Raw genomic sequence first — 10,503 nt, 5'->3', positions numbered from 1 at the left:
TGGCCCTTCATAGAGGGCTTGCTCAAGGTCACCCGTGAGCCAGAGGCAGTGTGGCTGGAGTAGACCCCCAGCCTGAGACCAGCTCAGAGCCTTTTCCTCCTTCCCCACCTCATGCTGGGACAGTGAGTGGAGGGCCCTCTGCTTGCTTCAGTCTTCCAATGACAGAAGTGACAGTGAGATGGGAATCCAGAAACAGGTCCAGGCTGCAGAGGCCACAGTTGACCCTGGTTTGCCCTAGGCCACCCCCATTTTACCTGATTTCCAGCCAGAAAACTGGCTGGCAGGGGTGGTGAGAGAATGGGGTAGTATGGGCAGTATGGGGCTGTGCTCTCTGGCCAATGTGGTTTGAAGAGTCCAGTACCACCTGATTGGGGTCTGCTTGGAGCCTTATGGTTCTCATCAAAGCCAATGCCTTAATACTGAATCCAATTTTGCCTTTCAACTTCAGGTCCAGGCTTTCATTATGCCCTAGAAATGGCCCCCTCATTCTCTGGGGAACTGGGGCCCCTGGATCACGGGAGTCAGGCTCATCTCCAGCGTTCTGTTGACTTACAGGTGCATGAGGGAGGGTCTCAGCACAAGGCCCTAATGAAAGACCTGAAATACCTGGCAATGGGAGGTGGTGGAGGGCTGAGTGTTAAAGACTGATTCTGCTTGGGCTGTGGTAGCCAGAAGACTGACTGGCCCTCAGGAATGAGCGACCAGGGCTCTCTGCCTGGCATGAGGCAAGTCTGGCAGCCCTTCGCCGCCCAGCAGCTCAGGAGAGAATGAGCATCAGAGGAGGCCTGGGCTGGCCATGCCCAGTACCAACCCCATGGCAGCTCAGGGGCTTCTGCCCAGCCCAGCAGCTGCCTGTGTGACCTACGGTGGGCAGACCGGAAACAGGGCCCCACAGACCCCGCTGTGGGCGCTGGAAGATTTTTCAGTGTGCTTATACTGCTTTATTATCATGATTGGCACTGCGAAGCCCAGGGGGTTGATTCCACTGAGTCACAGTCCTCTCCCTCCATTCCCACCACCCTCCCTCCCCTCAAGGTAGTCACGGTTAAGGAGCAGCTAGCGGCTGCCCACCATGAACTGCGCGCTGTGAGCTGCGCAGTTTTGGTTGGAAGCAAAGATGCCAGCCCTCGCGCTTCAACTGGTCCCTGAGGCGTCCCCTCCATCAGGACGTCTCCTCTCCCCTGGAGGGTTTTATGTGACTGACGGCATAAAGGGTTAACAGCCACTGTTCCAAAAGGCTCCCCCGCTGCCTGCCAGGGAGTCGGATCGTCTGGGTTACAACGCTCGAGACGTAGGCTGGCACAGCTATGGATGAGGTGGGGACCCTGGTCTAGCTGGATCCCCTTATCCAAGGCAAACACTGCCTTTGAGGGGAGCTGCTGGTGCTGCTGTGGGTGGGGTCCCTGGTGCATGCTTCCAGTTGATTAGTGTTCACTTTGCTCCTCTTGCCCTCTGTCCTCTGGTCCAGGCAGCTGAGGGGCTCTGGGGAAACTACTGGTATTCAGAGCGAGGATCAGCTTTTCCAAGTATCCTGTGAGAGACCAGAGAGAGGGTTCAAATTGGACATGGGGGACCCTCAACTCCTGCAGAAGTGACACAGGCTCTACTGAGTAGGCTGGTACAGGCACCCCCCTCCCAAAGTAGAGGTGGAGGACAGTGTCCAGGGAAGAAGGCTCTGGAAAGTGACTCTTAAGTCTATGGGGGAAGAAGTCAGTGGGGCAGGCTAGCCTGTAGCACAGCCACTACTAGCCAAGGAAGCTCTCTGGGGTTCCCTGTAGCACATTTCTGTCACCATAGTTCCATCTATAAAATGCAAATGGAGTGGGACAAGGGGGACAGAACAGCCTCCCTGAGAAGCAGTGTTAATCTGACCCCCTCCCCTACTGCCCCTCTGCCCTGCCCTTGGGAAATGGCTCCCAGAGGGCTGGACAGCTGTCTGCAAGGGGAGAGTTAGGCTGGGACTAAAACACCCACACAGGAAGGGTTCCAGAAATGAGGTAGCCATTTCTGGCTGGGAGGAGAAGGAGGAAGAGGAACTCTTCCTGGGTCAGAGTCCTGTGTTACCCAATCAGAATGGCAGGGATGAAGAGGAGGCCAGCTCCCAGGAGGAAGGGGAACCCCTTCATGAAGTTGAGGGTGGCTGGGTAGAGCGAGTTGAAGATGCTGGAGGCCATCAGCATGGCCAAGCCATTCACACAGGCCACAGCAGAAAAGAGAGCACCTGTGGAGAAATAAATATCATACTGTGGAGTCTGACAGACCTAGGTTCAAATCCTGGCACTACTACCTCACAGCTGTGTGACCTAGGGCAAGTCCCTTAATCTCTCCGAGTCACCTCCCTCACCTATAAATCCTACACCATGTGCTGTGATACGGATTCAAGGAGGTCATGCATGAAAAGCACTTGGCACACAGGGGCTATGAAACAAATGGTTGTTATTAAATCCATGTATTAAAAGTACATGTGATATCTTCTAGCAGAAGCCTGAGAAAAGTGGTTTTTGGTTTATCCCCTTCAGCATCATCTCCTGTCTGAGATTAGTTGTGGTGTTAATTCCCAGTTCCAACACTTATTAGCTGTGTGGACGCTGAACAAGTCACCAATCCTTCTGGGTTTTGGTGCCCCTTATTTAAATAAGGATACTATCTATTTTATAGATTGGTGGCAACATTAAATTCCCATCTAAAGCCACTATCACAGGGCCTGGCTCCCTGGAGGAAGCTAGTTAGTGAGAGCTGTTCTTTCTTCTTGCTTTCCCTGGCACCTCCGGGCTCAGTGCAAGGGCTAGACAAAAAGCTTATTGAGTGAGTGCATGAAAGCACCTGGGTCCTGGGGGCAACAGAACTGATAGTGGGCTATACATGGCACCAGATCCTCCTTCCAGGGCAGACGGGAAAAAGTGATGAGCCACACATTTCCATATTGGGATCTAAAGACCCAGGGGCCCAAGAAAAGCTATTATTTTATAGATAGGCCAGCAGAACATTAAACTGTCAGACTGTCGGAGCTGGAAGAGCCTGTGGATGTCATCAAAAGCAAACCACTCATGCACAGATGAGGAAACAGGCCCAGAGAGGAGGAAAGAACCTGCCTAAGATCAGCCAGTGGGTGACACGGCCAGAACTAAAACCCAGATCCCAAGACCTACTCTTAAAAACAGACTGGGTTTGCATCCTAGTTCCACCACTTACTGAGTGACCTTGGGTGAATCTATTTAATCCTCTGGGCCTCTGCTTCCTCATCTGTCACGTGCAGACAATGAAACATAGATAACAGGTTGTTTACTTCCCCTGAGCTTGTACACTCTGACCCCAGTGAAACAGGGAATTCTGGCATCACTTCATCCATTTTACAGATGTAAAAGATGAGGCCTAGAGAGGGCAAATCCTCTGCTTTAGTTACCCAAAGAACATGCTCTGCTAACTGCAAATTCCAACTTTGTGGTCTGAAAATCTAAGGCACTGTGGTCCTCTGCCAGCCCTCGGCAATCTGTTCAGGGAGCACTGAGCACAGGGAACCAGATGCTGGTTGACCATGGCACTTACCCTGCTCTAACTTGCTCACCAGCTTGGAGAGCTTGGCCCGGGCAATGGGTGTAATGACTAATGACAGGAAGAGGAGCCCGTATCCTGTGGAGAAACAATCATCAGGAAAATGAGGTCAGGGAGAGGGGTGTCCAAGTAAGTTGTGGCAGAGCTCCTACACTTACTCCAGGTGGGACACAGTTTAGACACAGAAGGAACTTCCTTGATGGTGAAGGAGACAATGACTAAGGAGGAAAGGAGACTACCCTTCTCAAGCTTTGGCCTACCTGCTACATCTTTTATTAATGGACGCTGATTCCCCACCAATGACGTTCTTGTCAGAACACCTCTTGTGGTTCTAGCAGGTATCACCCACATAGTAGGGAGATGGCAGGGCACAGAAAATAAGAATGGACATGGGGAGCAGCGCTGAGTTTGAAACCTGACACTATCCCTTACTAACTCTGTGGCCTTGGTCCTGACTCCCACCTGTAAAAAGATAAAAAGGCCTTCACCACAGGATGATTCTGAGGTGCAGGAGGCTGAATAATGGCCCAAGGTATCAGACCCTAATCCCTGGAATTAGTAAGTGTTGCCTTATTTGGAAAACGGGTCTTTGCAGATGTCAAGTTAAGGATCTGGAGATAAAGAGATTATCCTGGATTATCAGGCTGGGCCCTAAATGATTTCTTATGAGGAGGAAGCAAAGGAAGATGTGATTCAAACAGACAGGAGAAGGCAATGTGACCATAGAGGCAGAGATCATGGTGATGCAGTCAGAAGCCAAGGAATGCTGGCAGCCCCCAGCCACTGGAAGAGGTGAGGGAGATTCCCTTCTTAGACCCTCTGAAAGGAACATGGCCCTGCTGACACCTTGATTTTGGCCCAGTGATATAGATTCTTGACTTCTTGTCTCTAAAACTGTGAGAAAATAAATTTCTGTTGTTTTAAGTCACCAGATTTGTGGTGATTTCTCACAGCAGCCCTAAAAAATGGGTACATCAGAAAACACCCGTGAAGAGCACCTCAGTGTAAGAACACAGTAAATGCAAGTTCCTTTCCATTTAGCATTTTGTTACTCACCGTTTCCTTCATAACCTTTTCTGTCCCTTGTGTGACTACTGCCTCCGCGGTAAAACTGCAAACCCCTAGAGCAGTGTGAGCCATAAGAATTTTTAAAACAGGCACTACCTAATTAGTCAGGGGCACTGACCTCTTTTCCCTGAGACTGTCAAATTAAAAAGTGACAACAGCCAACACAACAACAGCTGCCTGGTGTGAATGAATCAAAATTACACCTAGTTTTTTTTTGTCAGATCAGCAAAAAATATATTTTTTGGTGTGCTGCAGAATTTTAGTGATCAGTTTATGTGTGCCATGAGATTAAAAAAAAAGTTGAAAATCGCTGCCTTAGAGGACAGTAGATCCTCCAAGGTGGGCATATGATGAGGCAACCCCAGGGCCCTTCAGGTGTCAGGCCTCCCAATCCCTCTCTGCTGAGGCTTCCCAGAACAATGATAGCATCTTCATCATCTTTGCACCCCTGAGGGCTTTGAGCCCAGCACCAAGTCCATGGGAGATGCTGTGGGCAGGAGAGAAAGGTACCAGGGCTCCTTTAGCCTCACTGTCCAGGCAAGCAGCCAAATTAATAAATCAGTGATGACTGAATGTCTGTACATAACGTAGTTTAGAGCTTTATCAGAATAAATCTGTCCCTTTAAAAAAGTTAACTTCCTCATTCGCAGCTGCCCCTCCCCCACCAAAAAAAGAAGCACTAACAGAAGCAGGAATTTGTTATCTGTGATATAAGAAGACTGGGTTTTTTAAAAACATAAAGAAGCTGACCAAGGATATTTGAGGTAGGTCCTGTGATTATCAGAGAAGTGAGTATTAACACATTAATAGCATGGACTTTGTCTAAGAACACCATCAATATAGGCTGTGGGAGGCCAAGGATTGAAGAAATTAGCATATGAGCCATACTTTTATCTGTTGCTCTATCTTATTAAAATATTTATGATTAATAATGTGGATCACTTTGGCTACTTAAGTCTTATATTTTATGTAAAACAAAGATGCCATTTTTATGAGGTTTCTTAGTTGTCTTCCTTCCAATGCAGGTTAGGAACATAACAATATTTCCAAAGGCATAAACCAGCAAGTGGCTGGCCCCCAATTTTTACCCAGCACCTCTGGGACAAACCATCCCTGAGCCCACACACATTACCTGTGAACATAAGGGGTGTGTTGGTAGCAAATGCAAAGACCACCATCCCCAGGATGTTAAAGGCCAAGCCAATCTCAGCCACCCAGGTGTCATCCAGGCAGGATTGCAGAAGCCGCAGGCCCAGCAGGCTGGTGAAGTACGGGAGGTGCCTAGCTGCAGAACCGTAGCCTATTAACTTGGAGTCCCAGCAGAGGGGTCTGCTCAGCTCATAGATGGTCAGGATGTCCTGGGCCCCATAGTGCACAGTGATCACCACAAAGATGACCAGTGAGTACAAGGCTAAATGCTTCCTGGACTTCTCTGGGGCCGGAGCCAGGTAGAGCTGGACAATGGATTGATGGTGACGAAGCGTGAAGAGCCGGGCAGGTGTTGGCTCCTTCAGTGTCTCATCAAAGCAGAACGCAGCATAGAAAGCCATGAATATCAGCAAGGCCAAGGCCAGCCAGAAGGGGTTGGCATAACCCTGGGCGTGGAGCCAGTGGCCCCCAAGGAGGCTCGCCAGCATCCCTGCCACGCCGATGCATGCTTCCAGCAGGGCCATTCGAATGGTTCGGCTGTGGTGGGAGCTGACATCTGCCACGGAGGCAAAGCCAGCAGCCAGGAGGCCACTGAAATCGCCAAGGAGGGCACAAAGGACGCGGCCCAGCACGAAGTAGCCAACGTGTAGCTGCAGCTGCACCACGAAGATGGACACCAGCGCCTGGAGCAACAGGCCCAGCGAGGCCAGCACCAACAGCGGGCGACGGCCCACACAGTCACTCCAAGCACCCAGCAGGGTGGACGAGACGAGCCCCACCAGGAAGCCGCCCACATTCATGTAGAGCGTCCAGTGGGAGGTAAGGGTCTCCACTTCCTGTGGGGGCATGAGTCTTAACCAGGGTGTTCTTCCTCGCTCTAGGTTTCCCCGCGTCCCTCTTCCTGCCACACCACCACCACCCTGGGAGATGACAGGGATGAGGGCTTTCTTTGGAGCCCTAACCCTCAGAGAATTTTAGTACAATTCCCAAAAACTGGCACTAGAAGGGGTTCTGGGAACCAGCCCGAGGTTCCTTCCCTTTTGGTAACTCTCAAGGGCAGGGGAACTTGAAGCATCCCCACACCTGCAGTTCTCGGTCAGGCCCACCACCCAATACCCATCAGCCCCTTGGCGGCCGCACCATCACTCCCGCCCCGCCCCCTCAGCTGCCCCGCGCTTGAGCTCGGGGCCGGCTTCCTGCCAGCTCCGCGCTTCTGCCCGCCGTCGCTACCTGCATGATGGGGTTCACGCTGTGGTTGCTGCAGCCACCTCTCTCGTGGGTGCCATTGTAGCCGAGGTCGGCACTGAAGCGGTACCACAAGTACTGCGTGGTAAGCGGGCCCTGCAGAACCAAGGCGAAGTTGGCAAGGAAGATGAGCGGCTCCACGGGGCCGCGGAACAACAGGTTAGGCGCGGGGTGGACGCGGGGCTCGCCCGGGGAGCTCGCGCGCCGCTCCATACGCGTGCACGGTAGGGCTGGCGCGAGACGGACGACAGGCTTTCTGCGCCTGCGCCGGCAGTCCCTCCTAAAGCCCCGCGGGGCAGGTCCAGGGCTTCTGTCCCACTCTTTTTCGCCCCGCCCTCTCTGGGCTGGCAGGGGCGGGAGTCTAGCTCACAGGGTGACCTTTCCTGCAAACTGCAGCCCTCCTTCCCGGGCTCAGAAACACTCATAACAATAACGAGAACATCAGTATTTAACATTTATTGATCATTCACTCTGTACTGGGCACTGTACTAAACTCTGTGCTCTAATCTCCCAACAGCCCTATAGGTTAGCCACTATGATTTACCCCAATCTGGGGATAAGAAAACAAGGACATGGGGCCCACAAGGCCCAAGTGAAAAACACATGACTTCCGATACCTCTGCTGATGTTCTGCACTGTAACTCAGAGTGGGTTCAAGTGCACCGTCCAGCTTTATTTACTGCCTCTATTTCATTACACAGGCTCTGCTACTGTCTTGGGCTACCACTTACCTCCCTGTCTCTCAGTTTCTTCATCTTTAACCTGGAGATGTGAATAGAACCTGCCTCAAAGAGTTGCTGTGGAAGAACGGTGTCTGGTACATTGTAAGTTCTATTATTGTTATTAATAGGCTGTCATTTGCTCAACTCCTGCCTTAGGATCTTTACCTAGGAAATTAGTCTTGTTTCAGGGCTGAGGTCTGGCTCTGAAGGGCCCTTGGAAAGGCGGAGGAGGAGAAGACCATGGAGGGCCTTGGAGGCTGTTAGAAGTGGCCCTATGTTCCTGGGTGCTCCTACTATAGGATTTGGGCCCAAAGGCAGCCAGATCTCTTGTCTGGGCCTATTTTATTGCCTGGTTCCTTCCCTTTTGTTAACTCTCAAGGCCAGGGGAACTTGATGCATCCCCATACTTGCATCAAGGGGATGACATTATCTGTCTTTCTCCCTTATTTATTCATTCATTGCATTTACTGAGCATGCTTTATGTGTCAAGGACCATGCTGGGGAACCTCTGGGAACACAGCAGTGAAGGAAACAAAGCCCTTACCAGGCCCTGCAGTTTCTAAAATGGTGAGGGAGAGACATCAAAGAATCCTACTAACCCATGTAAGATTTCACCTGTGGCAAGTGCTTTAAGGAGAGCAGCTGTGGGACTCCAAGGGTGCTCATTCTGAGGCTTGGGCCTGGTCTGAGAGGAGCAGAGCCCAGAATGGTCCCCTTCCCTGGCAACAGGGCAGCTGAATAGATTTCTGGATGCAGGTCATATTCTTGGAGTGGTGGGGGCTCCATTTCTGGCCATCACAACTGTGTGTGTGACCTTGTTGCTGGCTTTTTGACAGTCCCCTACCTTCCCTGAGTCAGAAAGAGTTCAAGGCTCAGGTTAAGTAGATGCTGACTCTTTACTGATGGACTGAATGATGGTCTGCACCCCCAAAGGACCCCTGCCACCTTGCGATCTTCCTAGAAATAGGAAGTTCCACATTAAACATGAAACTTGTGGTCGGCTCCCTCCCCTCTCTACCACCTACACAGAAGTTTGACTGAGTTAGGTTAGCTATGGTAAGGGAGTAGTACCCAGCTGAAATCTTAGAATTATTTCCTAAAGAACTAAGACTGACTCCTGGCCAGGTGACTCAGTTGGCTGGAGTGTTATCCTGTACACCGAACATCTGCAGGCTCCGTCCCCAGTTGGGGCATGTACAGGAGGCAACCATTCTATGTTCCTCTCTCTCATTGATGTTTCGCTCACGCTGTCTCTCTCTCTCTCTCTCTCTCTCTCTCTCTCTCTCTCTCTCTCTCTCTCTCTCTCTCTCTCTCTCTCTCCCTCTCCCCTTCTCCCCACCCACATCAATGAGTATGTCCTCCAGTGAGGATTTTTTTTTAAAAGAGCTAAGACTGAGCACTTGCTTCGGCAACACATATACTGAAATTGGAACTATACAAAGAAGATTAGCATGGCCCCTGCACAAGGATGACATGCAAATTCATGAAGCATTAATTTTTTAATAAAAGAAAGAAAGAAAGAACTAAGACTGAGAGATGTAAGGCCATGGTAGGTCAGCTGGAAATGTGTGTGGCTCATCCCAGAGTGGAGCCCACTGGACTAGAGGCTTCTTCTAACCCTTTTAAAACCTAGATATGATTAGGTCACTGCTCTGCTCAAAGCCATCCAGTGGTTTCCATTCAGTTCAGTGAAAGCCAAGTCATTAGGATGGCCCTAAGACCACATGCCCTCTCTTACTCTTTCCACTACTCCATCCCTCCTGCTCCCTTTGCTTTTGCTACCCTGGCCTCCTTGTTCCCTGCTCCAAATTCTCCAACAGTCTCTTGCCTCGGGGTCTTTGCATCTGCTGTTCCCTCTAACTGGAATGCTCTTCTCCCAGATAGCCACCTGATGGCAGGAGCTTTGTTTTCTTCACTACTGCATCCTCACTACCTAGAATAATGCCTGGCAAATGGTAGATGTTCAGAAGGTGGTAATTGAATGAATACATGAACCCCTCCAGGAGAAAGAATTTCCTGGCTGGAGCCCCAGAGCATGAAGAGAGGGTTGCCTGTGTGGAGCTACCTCGTGGAGTCCAGAGTCCAAGAATCTATGCCTAGAAGAAAGCCGAGAGATCACATCTTTGCCTGCCTGGCCTATTAAAAGATGAGGAAATTAAGGTCCAGAGAGAGAGGTGACTTTATCCAGGAAGAGCTAAACATGTATGCCCTTTCAAATTCTTAAAGGAAAAAAGTGCTTGAAAAGTAAAAGATTGTACATTTAACTCCATCAGGATTAGAAACATAAATTAAAAGGCAAATAACAAACAAAACAGTCCTTTAAAATATGACAAAGCATTACTATTTTAATTATATTTGATAACAACTTAAGATCTCTCCCCCATCCATCAACAACTGGATAAAAAATTTAAGCATTGAGAGGTCGTAACACAGAACCAAGTATGAGACTCACATGTGAGCTCTTCTCCCACTTCCAAATAATAAGAGGAATGCTGTGCCTTTGCTTTTGTTCTTGTGGCCAACACATTAGAAGAGATTTAGTTTCAAATGAGAGTGCCCAAGGCTGGTAAGGCTTGCATCAAACGAACATTGCCGAGGGAGTGCCAATGCACCCTTTCAGGAAACAGTTTGGTAGCGTTGCATCAAAACCTTCAAGTTCTCTAATTTCTTTGATTCTCTATCCCAGGGAAATAATCTGAATTACAGAGAAAAGCCTTATGTGCCAAGATGTTCTCCATAACATTACTGACAGTAAGAAAAGAAAAAA

At 49.9% G+C, this 10,503-nt stretch overlaps 1 protein-coding gene and 1 non-coding gene across 2 annotated transcripts; one reads left to right on the top strand and one right to left on the bottom strand.

Annotated features, from left to right (window-relative positions):
• Positions 1-916: 916 nt before the first annotated feature.
• Positions 917-7,286, bottom strand: SLC46A1 (solute carrier family 46 member 1). Its single transcript, XM_090257708.1, has 5 exons — positions 7,000-7,286; positions 5,753-6,605; positions 3,547-3,630; positions 2,065-2,221; positions 917-1,531 (listed from the first exon to the last, which is right to left on the bottom strand). The coding sequence occupies exons 1-5, from the start codon at positions 7,225-7,227 to the stop codon at positions 1,492-1,494; spliced, it is 1,362 nt and encodes a 453-aa protein (XP_090113834.1). The 5' UTR covers positions 7,228-7,286; the 3' UTR covers positions 917-1,491.
• Positions 7,287-9,132: 1,846 nt separating this feature from the next.
• On the top strand, positions 9,133-9,239 carry LOC149997974 (U6 spliceosomal RNA). Its single transcript, XR_016507379.1, has one exon. It is a non-coding gene; the product is annotated as a U6 spliceosomal RNA (small nuclear RNA).
• Positions 9,240-10,503: the final 1,264 nt, after the last annotated feature.

The sequence above is a fragment of the Furipterus horrens genome, unplaced genomic scaffold (genome assembly GCF_987537825.1).
Source record: "Furipterus horrens unplaced genomic scaffold, mFurHor1.1.pri manual_scaffold_11, whole genome shotgun sequence".
NCBI lineage: Eukaryota > Metazoa > Chordata > Mammalia > Chiroptera > Furipteridae > Furipterus > Furipterus horrens.
Note: the sequence above shows the minus strand (reverse complement) of the source record. Positions and strands in the feature narration are given on the sequence as shown.

Bases quoted from the DNA above. Each gene is read 5' to 3' on its own strand.
- SLC46A1 (XM_090257708.1), bottom strand. From the start codon at position 7,227: ATGGAGCGGCGCGCGAGCTCCCCGGGCGAGCCCCGCGTCCACCCCGCG. The intron at 3,631-5,752 runs GTAATGTGTGTG...GTTTCTCCACAG, and splicing joins CACACCCCTTATGTTCACAG to GATACGGGCTCCTCTTCCTG. The intron at 2,222-3,546 runs GTAAGTGCCATG...ATTTCTCCACAG, and splicing joins GGTGAGCAAGTTAGAGCAGG to GTGCTCTCTTTTCTGCTGTG.